Genomic DNA, 15,255 nt, shown 5'->3' with positions numbered 1-15,255 from the left:
TTCGATCAGTCGATTAATCGTGGTTATTTTGTGTTTCAACCAAATTTGGCCTTTAAAATGTGCAGACCTTTAAAATTCAACCTGTGTGTTGCATTTTCACTGCATTTACCCAGAGTTAGGTTCTCACCTCTGATTGGTCAGCCCTGTGTCATGTTTGTTTGTTTATCTTATTTCATTCATGATGACATAGAAAAATATAAGTAGCCTACTATACAAAATAATTAAATAAATCTCAAAATGAATGAAGCAGGTAACAGGTTGTTGTTGTTGTACGCAGTGTTTGACAGACCGCTTATTAGTGACTTTGGGCTTGTTTCCTACTGTTTATTTGCTTATTGGGGCTTGCTTTGCTCTTTGTATGATCCCGCCTGACTCTCTACCAGCTCTCCATGACAATGTGTTTAGTTTAGTTTCTCTACATGCGCTATTTCGCTCATGCGCACTCTGCCCCTCCTCCTCCCCGCTGAGTGTTACCGGTGCAGTGTGAGCTTGAGAGTGAGAGCTCCTTCAGATAAATGTCCTCTCTTTTCAAAAGTTAGGGGAGTTTTGACACTAGTTTGTGAATCAGATCCTGAAAAACTGTCTGTTACAGAGAGTGAAGGAGACTCTCTCAATCACGTTATCAGGCGCTAAACTCCGGGAGCTGTCTGGCTGTCCAAGCCAGAGATGCAGAGCCTCCGTCAGCACACAGCGCTCTCTGGGAGTGGAGATATTTCCTCATCAATATTCCTCACATATGAACTTATTGATCTTTTCCCATAAAAGTATCCAATAACACAGCACCTCATGCTGTGAACTGAAGTTACAAATGAGTATTACCCCCTGGTATTTGATTTCACCATGTGACAACCACAATAAAAACAATAACACGATGCGTCGACTATTAAAATTTGCGTCGATGAATTTTTATCGTCAACGTAGTTGATTATATCGACTAATTGTTGCAGCCCTAGAGCCGAGCGGTCTGTGGGTTAAGACTGGTGTTTTCAGAATGGGAGTTAACAGACACCACTTCAACTTCATAGATGCAAAAGACAAAACAGACATGTTAACATTATGTCCCAGAGCGAAACCTGCTCAAAAACTGAATTCTTTAACAAAAATTAAGTTTTTTTTTTTTTTTAAAGTAACGCAGTAATTACTTTCCCTGGTAACTAATTACATTTATAAAGGAGTCATTCAGCTACTGATTTAATTTATTTTTTAGGAAAGTAATGAGTAACTATAACAAATTACTTTTTTAAAGTAATTTGCCCAACACTGTTGATGTTACATAACCAGGATTCACTAACGTTACACATTACAGACATGTCTAATGACAGTGTGCGGAGAGTCCAGGACAGAAGAAGGTGAGGGAGTCCAGTTAAAACAGATCCTCCTCACAGCATCTTTCACAGCTGAGGGTGAACTGCAGTTACAGAAGCAGACACAAGCTGCCAGTGAGTTTGTTTGTCCTCATGACAATCATTTAGAATCTTAGCACTTTTGACACCGCTCCTCCGATCTGTCACTTCAAGAGAGCATACAGACTAATCATTGCCTAAAACCATGTTTTTCTTGTGTAGTTTATGTTTTTATCCTCCTAATCCTGCAACCGCAACTTTAAAAACCTAGTATCAAAACTTTATCGTCCTAAACATAAACCCACAACTTTTGGCTTATAACATTACAACTTCATTTTTTGTACCATTATGACTTTATTCTCAAAAACTTTGACTCATTAGTCTTACTTTTTTATCCTCTGCTGTAACTATTCAGACAGAGCAGCTCTGCTCAGAGTAAACAAACCCTTGTGTTACAATCTTTCTCTATTAAACAGATTCATTGCCTTTAACTATGCACGTGTAGTGCTTGGAAACATGCATGTGGTGACTGGCAAAAATCCCCATTCATGGCGCTTTCCCACTGTCCTGCTGGAATAACCAGATTCAGATGTGAATTGGAGGAGAAGTAGGAGAGGGGAGGATTAGTATTTAGCAAGTGAAGCAAAAGTGTGTGTGCATGTGTGTGTGTGTTTGGCAGAGGTCAACCCGTCACAATCGGGGCATTACAGCAGACAGGAGGAGCAGCTGAGGGGGGGAGAACTTGATACTGCGTGGCTGACAGCTCTAAAGGGCCTGTTGAATTAGTAACCTGTCTACGTGGCCGGGGATATGCTCAGAGGTGCAGAAGTAACAAGAGGGACTTAAAGGTTAAATCACCTCACACCTGGTGAATAAAGACAGAAAGTAGTGCGAGGCAGAGGGGACAGGGTGTCACATCAGGGTTAAGAGGGGGATTAGAGTCACAGATGGGGGGCGAGTGGGAGGGAGGCTGAACAAGTGCCCACTAAACGCTGCAATTTGTCTACTTACTCCCATGGCTGCGAAGACAATGGCGAAGTTCTCAGCACTGTAGTCCATCACATCCTTGGACTTCTGCACCAAGCCGGCCTGGCGACAGATCTGTGCGGCAATCTGGGGAAAAGATCAAAGAATCAAGAGGACTCAGGGTCGACCAATGAAACCTTTATCTAATCACACTCCTGCAGGACACAGAGAGTGGCAGACCAAAGAGGTTCATCTGCTCCCTGATGTTTACAGCCTGCACCTTTAAAAAGCCCTCACACCTCCAGCTTATCTCACCTTCAACTCTCTAAATAATTTGTTACACAACAAATCACAACCAATTTTCTGACTGAATCTGATTAATTGAGCAGAGTGAAGAGTCTTTGTGCTAACTCGTGGAAAGAATGAGGAATTTCACGCTTATCACGTTATGTCACAGCCGCTGTGTTGATCCACCCTGACCTCTCCATGCACCCCGGGTTTAGGCACCTGGCCCATAGAGGAAACAACCACATGAGTGACCTCTGTGACATGTGCTTAATGAAACAACAAGCAGAGTTTTCACACCACCCGGATGGCACGACAAGCTGCTCGTCATTAGGCAGACAGCACAAGCCACATTTGCTTGGCCTGTTCTACAGCGGGAGCCTAATGATCAGCCATTCTCAGAGTGAGCGCCAGAGTTAGAGTGTGTGGGCTCTTAGCACACTGAACTACTGAAGAAAGTGATACTATAACAGATTTGATCTTTTAAACTTTTGATTTTGTAGTTTTTGAAGTTCTGTTTACCTTTAGGGTCTCAACGTAGAAATACAATGCAGATAATCCAATCAGTTTAACGCTTCATGGTTAACTTACACTGATGATTTCATTAGTTGCCAACACACTCTGTAGTCAAGTTTTTCATGCTGTGTGTAAACCTGTTAGTTTCCTGGATTAAGGCTAAATTGCTGTAGAGTGAGACATGGTTCATCCATACTATTTTTGCCAGGAATGACGCGCAGAATGTCGAACAAAAAGCAGCAGGTAAACAAAAAAAGCAACAGGGTGGTGACTGACACAACACCACTGCGTCAAAAATTTCCTAAGTCTTGGAGAAGTTAACTCCAGGCAGCAGGGAAAGAGCTCTCTGCAACACTTTAAACTAGGGATGTTCGGTACCACTTTTTCTCAGAGCAATACCTGTATGAGTACTCCCTCTTGAGTACTCACCAATACCTGTACAGATACTACTGGTACTTTTAATTAAGTCATTTTGAACCAAAACAGCACAGTCACTCTGCAATTAGGTCCAAGGTAAAACACAAACAACTCAGAGTTTATGACTTGCTTTTAATAAATTAACTGAAGTTAATTAACTGAAGTGCAAAGTAAAACAGTTTAACTGTTAACTCTTCCTGGTTCCTTTAAACTGTCAGAGGACCTGAAGCACATTTGCTGTGGTGTCAAACCACAGCAATGTAGCGCCAACTACTGGCAAGGATAACTTACATGACTTTTGTTTTTTTTGCCTTGAGTATCGGCAGCTAGTATTGATAGTCTTCACGAGTACTAATACCTTGAAATAAGGCAGATGTCAGCCCAATACCAATACCGTATTTTCCACACTATAAAGCACACCCAAAAGCCTTCAGTTTTCTAAAAAGCCGACAGTGCGCCTTATAATCCGATGCGCCTTGTATGGATCGATATTGATTAATCATGGCTACCCTAGTTAGGGGGCGTCGCCAGAGTAACAGCGGTAAGCAGTAAGAACCTGAAAAGAGGAATTCTGCTAAGTGCTAACATTAGCCACAGGCTGGCCCGGGCTTCTTCTCTTGTCTATTGTTAGAGCAATACAGCGCCCCCTAAAGGTCTGGCATTTGAACTGATCTCTGAAAACGGCTTTTGTGGACGGCAGAATCATCTTCGTTTTTACAGCTCACTTTTTTTGAAAACGGCACAGAAAATAGTCGGATAGGAAAATGTGCGGCTCCGTGTGGATGTAGCCTGAGTTTGACTGACTTAACTGACTGTTTAGTTAACATTCCCTTTAGCGCAGCTCCATCTAGTGGATGCATAACGCAACCCCAGCCACTACTATAGCTTCTACTCTATGCGCCTTTTAATGCGGTGCGCCCTATATATGAAAACAGTTTTCAAATAGGCCATTCATTGAAGGTGCGCCCTATACTCCGAAGCGCCTTATAGTGCGGAAAATACGGTACTACCAATCTCTACTCTAGACCACAACAACAATGAACAAGTGACTTCCAACTAAACAGTCTACACTTCACTGTGTGAGTTTTATATTCCTGGAATCTTGACCTTAAAGCACTCTGTCTACTAAAATAATTTCAATTATCAAGTCCAGTTGCCTTATCTATGGGCTGAGATTTGTGCCACTAGATTTCTCTTGAATTTGAATTACTAAATGGAGCTTAAAGTGATACTGCGGGATGGAACAAGTTGGGTCCTATCACAAGGTTTAGGGCAGAAATTACCCCTACAGCAGTGTTTTTGTGCAGCAGAAGCCCAGTGTGCTTGCACCAAACACCCCCTCCCTGCTCCTCTGCCGGTTTCCTCTGCACTCAGACGGGGCCATATTTTACTTGACCAAAAACACAAATAAACAGACCCCCACTGAAAAAATCTGATATTGGTCTGCATTCACGCTTTATTTAGAGAATTTTCAGCGAGTTACTTTCACACAAAGACACCGCTAAATAAGGCTCTAGTTCTCATCATGTCGTAAAACGGCGCTACGTCCGCTGCAGAGCCACAGCTGGCTTCGAGGCGCTCGCCGCTTAGTTTATCAGACCGCGCGCGGCGTGCCAGATATACACAAATGCAGGTAGTCTGCCAGGATTAATTATGCAATAACGATGTAAAGATGAGTGATTATGAGAGCAAGGACGACCTGCCGTTCACTTTGGATAAAGCGTGAATGCAGACCGATATCAGAGTTTTCCGGTGGGAGTCCGTTTATTTGTGTTTTTGGTCAAGTAAAATATGGCCCCGTCTGAGTGCAGAGGAAACCGTCAGAGGAGCAGGGAGGGGGTGTTTGGTGCGTGCTCCCTGGGCTTCTGCTGCACAAAATCACTGCTGTAGGGGTAATTTCTGCCCTAAACCTTGTGATAGGACCCAACTTGTTCCATCCCAGAGTATCACTTTAAGGAAGAGTAATCGAGCACAGATTCACAGAAACCCTCTTCACCCCTGCCTCCAATGTTGGTTAATTACCGTTTTCTTTGTACATGGTAGTTTTTTTACATTGTAAGACTTTAGTAAGACATCAGAACTTCCAGAAAAGTTGATCTGTTTAGTCTGCTCAAAATTAATGTCACACTAAGGTGGTGGACCTCAGCACACATATCCACTGCCACGGTTATCAAGTCCTGTACTGAAGTCTTACAACAATGACAATGACCATGTCAAAGGAAAACTAAACTAATGTTAGAAGCAGACGTGTAGAGGCGTTCCGTGAATCTGTGCTCGATTGCTCTTCCTCAGACACAGAGGTCTGTGCCACACTGGACTGAAATTGAATTTTGTACTTAGGAGTTTTGAGGAATAATGAGCTAAATGTCCAGTTGGTTTCATACACTTTCAATGCAAACAACACTGGGTTTCTATATGTTGCGACGCTATACGTGGCATTTCAACATAACAAAATCAATCTGAAAACATTAAACTCAACTTCAGATCATGTTTTTCAAATGTTATATTAAAATCCAAATTCAGTTTCTTTCTCAAATCTCAGCCCCTACTCATTGGATCAAGAATGGAATAATCAATCACAAACCATCATTAAAAATGGTAGCTGTGGCCCTAGATACCACAGACATGCATGAAGGTGCCCAGCATGAGCAGAACATTTTTATGATGATAATTTTATGTAAAGATTTTACTAATTATGTGAAGGTCTGTTCATTTTGACTACGGTGTACTTATGAAGCTTTTTTATTCCATTTGGAAATATGAACTGTTTTTCATTGAAATTTCTGCATCATGTAAACACAGCTGGTGTGATGCTCCTTGTAAAAATGCTCAAAAAACACACACACTCATCTGATTTGTCTAATAACCATGTTTCAAAAGAGTTCAAACGTCCTCAAAGTCATTCTTTTTGAAGAGAAAATTTGACTCCACACATTTTTACATATTTGATTACTCAACAAAAGACAAAACAACAGCATAAAAACCCAACAGATTTGTTCCTGAAGTTTAATTAACATTCTTCCTGTCTGTGTCAAGGTGATTTTTTGGGGCACTGATAGCTTAAAAGTTCAGTATTAAATATAAAAAACATGTCCCAAAATGTGAGGAAAAATACAATGTGCTTAATTTCTTAGAACTGCGCTGCAGAAACAGAATGAAAAGCTTCAGTTGGAGTATTTGTGAGTTCAGGAGTAAAGGAGTGAGGAACAGAGGTCAGCGTTGGTTTCTGAATCCTTCTTTAAGCTGAAAAGCATCAACAACAGAGAACCGCCCTCACAAAAGAAACTTCAATTATACTCAAGTACTTTGATAGATTAAATCAATCTATTCTTTAACTCAGACCACAATGAGGTTGTCTAAGTTACCATTATTTGTTGAATTTCATGGCTGGTTTAACTTCTTTTTAGTGCCTTGGGACTTTGTCCAAATCTGCCCCACTCAAGTTTAAGTACGGTGATAAAAACCTGCAACGAGTTTGAAATAACAGATCACTTAAAATATGACCTGATCTCTGTTGGTTTGATTCCATCCACCTGCAATACAAGTGTGAGCACTGGCACAGTGAGTAAAACTAACTGTTGAGCACAAGCCAGAGTTCAGAGGATGTTTTCAGCACAGCTGGGCTCAAGTTTCAGAGTCATTACACACACTTTCTGTTGTGTGCTCATAATCCTGCTGTTATTTACGTTCAATCAACTTATGTGGCTACTGCAGATGTCTTTCTGCAAAAGTTTAACCTGAAATGAACGGCCTTTTGACAAAAAATATGCAGGGCCTACATTCTTTTTTATGAAATAGAAGAGGGGATGCTGTACAGAAAGCAGAACTCCAGGCGATGTGTGTCCCGTGACTCTGAGGGAAACAGCTGACACATGAATGACCTGACTCATTCGTGTTCAGCATTTCCATTGCGATACCGCCCCAAAAGTAACTTCAAAATGATCCAAAAGCTTCTATACTTAGAGTTAGGCATCGTACAAATATATTAGAGGGGGAGGGATTCATAACCTTGGAAACACATGGTTAATCAGCAGTTAGTAACTGATTTAAATTCCATCAAACGTGGAGAAACAATTGAAGGTTTTAAGCAGTGGTCCCCAAACTATGGCCCGGGGGCCAAATACGGCTTGCCTCCACATTTTGCTCGGCCCCCTGAACAATACCAGAGGAAAATAACGTTTTTTTTTTTTGTTTTTTTTTCAGTCTGGCCACGTGATCTAGACTTACAAATGCTTTCTATTGCACCCTGCTGCAGTTTGTGCCCTATCTGAACCAATATCTTGAAACAATATCTCACTGATCATCATAACTGAGACATTGTCAGGGAAAAACAGAAATGTGTGCAAATGGAATCTTTCATGCTGACCACTTTAAAGAATGTTTTTATATTTATTTCTTATTTGCTCCCACGTCCTTTTTTCCCCACTGCTATTGTATCTGCAATACAAACTGCCTATAATGAGCCTTTTCCTTGGGATTTGTAGGAAAGTGGACTCTTTCTCATTATGAGGTTGGATATGATGCTGATCACACACACACACTGACTGACAACATGAAAGATTAAGGACCTAACTGCCCGTGTCGTCACATGATGAGATAGGTCTATTAATATCAGCATGTTGGAAATGTACGCATTCACAGAGTCGGTGATTTTTTGCTAGCATCCGGCTTCTCGCGGCTGCAGACGTGTTGCTCCTGGCCTAGAGAATACTATGGTATTCCTCGTATTTTTGCAGGATTATTTGCTGCTGCTCCGCCTTAAAGTAGGCTGCTCTCTTCTCCATTGTGGAAATTGCTCCAGGGCCGCTAACCGTGCCCATTTTATGTGTGCGCGCACAGATCCCAGCCAGATTCACTTATCGAGTTGATAACGAGCCTCGTAGTACAGCAGATCTGGATGACGGAGATCCAGGGAAGTTCAGCAAGTTGTCGCAGAGTTACCCTGGATGACTTATTTCAGCTTCATAGTACAGGCCCCTAACCACATGGATAGGCTTCTTTTTTTTTTAGAAATACACATCTGTAAGTGTGTGTCTTTCCTTTTTGACGCCTGTCAGCAGCTTTGCGATTACTCAGGTTACTCTTGGAGGAGCTCATGCAGCCTGCCTTTAGTTTGCAGCAGAGGCTTTGAGCAGTCCTCATAGATCTGGTTATCTCCTCTTCACCCTCACCTTACATTGACTCCGGTGACTTCACTCTGGTACAATGATTGTGTAATCACACAGCTCTTTCTGGAGGATTATGTCACTTTCTAACTACTTTTTCTGACCCTGATGAAATAAAACAGATTGGTGGTCTTACCTCGTTGTGGGGCAGCCCAGCAGCAGAGAAGATGGGGATCTTCTGTCCTCTGGCGATACTGTTCATGCCATCGATGGCTGAGATGCCAGTCTGGATCATCTCCTCGGGGTAGATACGACACTGAGGATTGATGGGCTGACCTGGAAAACACAGAGACTGTCAGACAAAGAGAACAGCAGCTCACTTACCTGTGATTCCAAACTTCTTATATCAAACGTGAAAATCTGTTTTATGAAAGTTGTTTTAAAACTGGATAACCATAAGAAAGATAGATGTACTGAAATGATAAGAGGCGTAAATGTGAAAGACAAATGTATGTGAACAATGAATAGGTTCAAAACCCTGTGAAATACACAATAAAACTTTAGTTATGATCCACCTCTGTGAGACAGCTCGCTCATTTTTTTCTTTTATGAAAAACTTGACCAGTAGGCATCAGGTTTGAGGAAATATGCAAATATTCATATCAGCATTTTGTTGTTTTCTCAACATGCCAGTGCAGCCTTAGATCATACCCATGATGTCCAGGTAGTCCTCTGCCAGCACGCTGGGTCCACGGTCGATGGGCTTTCCTGAGCCGTTAAACACTCGTCCTAAAAGAGGAAGATTTTCTCCTTTGAGCCAGCACAATTCAAGTCTGGTATTTGATAAATAACAAGTATTTGGTTTATCTTGGAGTTGGATTCAAAGATAATTACTAAGAAGCAGGGAGAAAAAATGAAATTCATTAGATGACACTTCTAACCACATCTGATCCATTCTGCTTTGAGTCAGACTCTAAACAGCTAAGAGTGGCTCTGATGGCTCTTGTCGAGTCTACAAGTAACAAGTAGAAGTAATTATAAATTCATGGACGTGATTAATGATACTTCAAAAACAAAAGCAGGTTTACTTTTTCCTGCTATTCAAATATATGTAACCTTGTGCTGTACTGAGATAATCACACTGATTGAAACGTTCAAGAACGATGAGAAAAAGCTTTGACTCAGAGTTGGTTTGCTTTTAACATCTACTGAGCACAGTATAAAAATGTGAGTGAAAAAAAGCAGTTTGTAAGAATTTTCAGTATTTTAAGTTAAAGTGTGTCCAAAATGCTTAAAGGGCATATTGCAGGTTAATTTCTTTATTCTAAATAACACTCAACATTGTCCGTTAATGGCAGTACAATACGTCAATCACTGAATTTACGTGTTATTCAGCAAAAAAGGCACTAATTAAGAGGAGGAAGTGGCTGTTTTTGGTCACTTGTTCAAAACGCTCTTTTTTTCCAGCATCGCATAATTTGCCTTGACAAAAAGGACTCGCATTCCCTTTACTCCGCTTGGAGCTAATGTGAATAACAGGTTGTCATGAGTGAGATCGTACATTTTGGGTCGTGTTTATTCTTCCAAAGTATTATTATAGTTGACCGTTCATTAAGATGATTAAAATGTGTTTGGATGGATGGTTGCAGAAACACGAGTTTATTAGGACATTGAGTCCACATTTTGGACTCGGTGAGTTAGCTTTCATGCTCAGATTCATTTCCTGCAGCTGACAAGACCGGGTTTTATTTCTGCATCGGTCACAAAAAAGCAGTCGTCAGTGGTGGCCATTTCTCGACAGGAAGATTGATATGATGGGATCTATTTTATTACGTCCATGGATTAGGAATGGGTACCTTTCACATTTGAAACGATACAGTACCGATGCCCAGTGCCCGGCAATTGGTACCGGTACTCAATAGTACCAATTTTCAGTACTTTTTTGTGTTTTTGTGGTAAAAAAATATTAATTTGTTTAATAATAAAGTTTTTTTTTTTTTTTCAATTCAACATATTTATTCTTCAGGTTATAACCTTTCAATGCTGTGTTCATGACCAGTATGGAAAATCATCTGCTCTTCCACTCTCTCACAGACACAAGGATGCATTTAGGTGCCTGAACATGATACCTTTTTGTTTTACGTGAATCGGTACCTGGTACTTTCGACAGAATTTGGTCAGTACCTATAAAAGTACCGAATTCGGTACCCATCCCTACTATGGATGGAGTTCATGATGGGATATCGGACACAAGTAGACTGGTGCGGCTACTGTCTCGTCAGATAACTGCAGCATCACCAGCAGCAGCAGCCTCTAGCCCGGCTCCTGGTGACAGACGCAAACAGGGATTGTCAGAGATTCAACCGACAGAAAGGTGAGCTGAGCACCGTAGCTTCTCTTGGTTTTCTGACTCTGGATCAGTGGATAGACTCAGATAGACCTCTCTGTCTTTCTCTCTGTGGGGCTTTATCATGACGGCTCAGAGCACGTTGCTTTACAATCAACTCTGACACATACTACTTATTTTTGTATGTGGTTTCAGACTTTTAATATGTTGATGTGAACACAGCATTAGGCTACATATCACTAGCTTACAGCGCTCACTCAGCAGGACACCTGCTCCGTTCTTCCCTGGTTCTCCTCACACCACAACTCCACTACTCTCCTACAAACGCTATTCCTCCTAATCCTGCCCTGTCCCCTGTCTCTATCTTTCCTAACAGGTTCATATTTATTACCCTGAGGACCACCATATGGATAGGAATACAGATTTTCTTCCTCTTCACTGACAGGAAGTTTGATTCATGTTTGTTAGTGTTAAACAGAGGCAGAAGCAGAGGGACTCCCCCCTGTGACGTCACCTTCAAATGATAGTTTTTAACATGGAAAACCTTTCCAGGAGACCCTGTGGTTTATTAATTTAGGAATTTCTTCCAGGATTTTATTTTGAAGTTATTTTCCTATCAATTTCTTAACAGTTGTCTTTAACCTGCAATAGGCCCTTTAAAGAAATATTGTGTTTGGACAATACGGCTGAATTCCTCACAGGAGGAGAGGTATTCCTGATTCTGAAAGAAGGAGCAGCACTAAAAAAAGAGGTGGATCATACCCAGCATGTCCTCTGAGACCGGGGTACGCAGGATATCACCGGTGAACTCGCAGGCCGTCTTCTTGGCATCGATACCTGACGTTCCCTCAAACACCTGAGAAAACACAGACATGACAACTGTTAGGGTTGAGCATTTTTCTTTTACCAAAAAAGAGCATCCATAAAATTCTGGCTACAGAAAGCAGGAGTAATTCAGGGGATTCAATGTTTTCCAATGTCTTCCCAAAGGAAAACAGATTTGTGCAGGATCTTTTATAGAACTGCCAACCTTCCAGACACGACCGACTTTACCAATGAGCCACAGCAGGAAACACCAGCAACCAGGCCCGGGGTGGCTGATTGAGAGGATCTGGACAATTCCAGGCGGGCCAGTCAGACTCAAAGCCATGAGTGTCCAGTCATGACACTGGTTTGAAATAGGGATGTCCTGACACAGATTTATGACTTGCAATCCGATCTGATTTTTTTTCATGATACCGATTTGATACTGATCCCTTTCTAAATCCTGTACTCTGTTGGGTGATTCTGTTGTAAATGACAAATCATATTTGTTACCTCCTAAAGGATCACTCACTTTAAAAATGTTGCAAGACGCTGTTTAATTATGATTGCTTTCCAAAGCGGACATGTATGCAACATGGTTTGATTTACAGCAGCCGTAAAGTGCGACAGTGCTGAAAACATACCGATCACTGTATCGGTGTCATCCCTAGTTTGAAATATATCTCAGAAGATGCTAACGCTGCCCCTGGACCGCCTACAGTGGCAGCTCTCCTTTTATTTTTCCTCATACACAGCTAGCTACACAGCTACACAGCTACGCTGACTCTGACGTGCAGGATTTCTTGTCAGAGGATCATGAAGCATGTATAAATGCAAAAAAAAAAGGGAAAGTAGAAGTGTATGGGTGGTCCTGAAAAGGTGAGAGTTAAAAAAAGGAAAAGAATTTCAGTCTGATGCGACTACAGATGCCAAACTTGGTAACTTTTCATTACGACACGGGCTCGCAGGATGAAAGAAAAACTCTAGATGCAGAAGATAAAACAAATTAGGCATGACGTAAAACAAAATACAACACCGGCAAAACCACCGTCCAAGTTTTTGAATGGTGTGGGGTTATAACATCATATAATTTAAATAAACAATGTGACGCCTTTTCCAGCCCTGACAGCAACACAGCATCAAGGTTAACCTCTATCTCCAGATTCCTTGTAGAAATGCCAAATCTCGACCCTGGGGTCTGGGTCTTCAGCAAGGGATAGGTTCTGGTTTCCTATTGAAGTTAAAGAAACACTGACAGATCACATATCTGCAGTTTATCGTGCATGAGGAATCATTTCAGAGCTATGACATCCTGACTTCTACCCATGATATCCTGACATTATTTATCTATGATCTGAATCTGCATTTAATAATCATCATGATTGTTATTTTGTCAAACTAAAGACCTCTCCTTGTCTGTAAATCATGAAAAAAACAGGCCATTTTTGGAACCAGGGGGACCTACTTTAAATAGACCAACAGGAACCACTCCTGATGGAATCGACCAAAAAGGACACTGTCTCTTCTCTCCTCCAAATTCAGAATCATACCCCTTCGTCTCAATCTGGCTTTATGGGTACGTCATGCTTCTTTTTTTTTTTTATATCGGTTTCAAAACTGTTTCCATACATTTTACAATCTGCATGGAGAAAAACAAAAGCAATGACTGGAGGTGGTTGATTTCTAACCATCCTCGACATAGTATTTAGCAACAGTCAGAATCTGGGACTGTTATCACAGAGTGTGATCTGAGGACAGGTGCTTGAAACTAGCTGCAACTATGATAAAATGAAATGAATGAAAATTAAAAAAACATATAAGAGTATAAAAATAAATACTGAAACCTAAAATAAAAAAACTTAAAAAGTAAAATCAAACATAAATCACAAAGAAAATGTCTAAACTAAATTGAACAAAAGAAATATAAGGCTGAATATTGTTCCTCACCTGGACAACAGCCTTGGTTCCAATCACCTCCAGGACCTGCCCACTCCTCTTGGTGCCATCTGGCAGGGTCAGGTGAACAATCTCAGCGTACCTGGGGAACTACATCAAAAAGATTCAAACAGGTTAGACCACAGTCTATAAAAAAGCTATATTTATAACATTACATCATCTCTGTTTGTAGAGTATAAATGAAGGCCAGACCAGACATCTGTTAAACTCAGCACATTTGATGGAAGGTGAACACACATGAATTCAGGAAAGCAATAACTTAAAACAACTTCATAATTTACTCATATTATTTTTATTTATTTTATTTTATTAATTTATTATTTAATTTTGTTTTACTTTTTTCTCCATCAAAATTATACGTAATAAATTATATTTATTTATTTTTTCCTTTAATTTGCTTTCAAAAAGTTTTTTTTTTTATTACCACGTTATACTTGTCTTACTGTTTTTCCTTATTTCTGAAAAATGAATCTAACTTTGTCTAGCTGCAAAACATATTTTAATTTTGCGTTGAATAAATACTTTAATACAAAAAAAACCTTCATAATGCTTCCTTAACTCAAGCAGTCTCACCTTCACATTATCCAGGATCACCAGAGGTCCATTCACACCCGACACAGTGGAGTAGGCTGGAAAGACAGAGAGTTACATAGTTTATTAATTCCATCTTTTCCACAAGCTACAGGACAGATAAATACAGCTGTATTCCCTTTTCTTAGAGCTAAAAGCCACAAAAAAACAGGAAACGTTCACTTCCTTACAGCAGACTGTTAATAATCACAAGCTGACCTTTTAGGCCCGGTTTAAAACAGCTTTCATGCACTTCTTGGCCTAAATGTCAAAGGCAGGCAAATGTCAGGGAAAAATGCATGAAATTAACCTGTTCACATAATGTATGGTTGGTTCAATTACACAGGCGCACAGCTGGTGCAGGTGAAGTTCAGCGGAAATGGTATGTGACCTTCCCCCAGCACTGAGACACAGTAACAGCAGGAGGATGCATTAAGGCTCAGAGCAAACTGTTTATCATACAGGTCACTTCAGACTGTCCTAAACTCCAGCCGCGGTGCATGTTTCAACAACTGGAAAGTTTGATTCATTGTTTTATTTAAACCTCTCTGTCAGTCTCAAGCGTATGAGCTACAATCAAAGGGAAACATCCAGTTTAGAAAAATGAAGCCTTCGGGGAAGTGCAAAAAGCTGCAGTTCATGGAGTGTCCACTTGAGGCTTGCTGCAGAGAGATAGGAAACCACACACACACACCAAGCAAAAAAAAAAAAAAAAAAGATTTTGTAGCATTAAAAACTATGTTAACCGTTAAAAAGCCCTGGCCTCTTCTTTTGGGTCTCTGCTTAAAAAATGACATACACAAATTGAAAAGAATGAAAAGCATTAACCAGCATGCCATGCCACGATAGTTGACCGTCAGCCAGAGATCCTTGAATGTGACACACCGAGGAACAAATTATCTGAACTGTGTATGTTTTTTATCATTAATGGAAAGGAGACTTTCCT

The 15,255-nt window shown here is 40.7% G+C and overlaps 1 protein-coding gene across 1 annotated transcript in view; it reads right to left on the bottom strand.

Annotated features, from left to right (window-relative positions):
• Positions 1-15,255, bottom strand: part of atp6v1ba (ATPase, H+ transporting, lysosomal, V1 subunit B, member a) — a 57,766-nt gene that overhangs the window by 23,826 nt on the left and 18,685 nt on the right. The window contains exons 2-7 of the mRNA XM_074676586.1: positions 14,313-14,368; positions 13,731-13,829; positions 11,742-11,835; positions 9,344-9,421; positions 8,829-8,968; positions 2,355-2,456 (exon numbers count right to left, since the gene is read on the bottom strand). Of these exons, the coding sequence (XP_074532687.1) occupies positions 2,355-2,456; positions 8,829-8,968; positions 9,344-9,421; positions 11,742-11,835; positions 13,731-13,829; positions 14,313-14,368 (569 nt within the window). The remainder of the gene's footprint in view (positions 1-2,354; positions 2,457-8,828; positions 8,969-9,343; positions 9,422-11,741; positions 11,836-13,730; positions 13,830-14,312; positions 14,369-15,255) is intronic.

This window comes from Halichoeres trimaculatus, unplaced genomic scaffold (assembly GCF_033239565.1).
Source record: "Halichoeres trimaculatus isolate MK-OKI-2021-1 unplaced genomic scaffold, fHalTri1.1 fHalTri1_scaffold_8, whole genome shotgun sequence".
NCBI classification, from domain to species: Eukaryota; Metazoa; Chordata; class Actinopteri; order Labriformes; family Labridae; genus Halichoeres; species Halichoeres trimaculatus.
The sequence above is the reverse complement of the archived record's forward strand: the minus strand, read 5'-3'. Positions and strand labels throughout refer to the sequence as shown.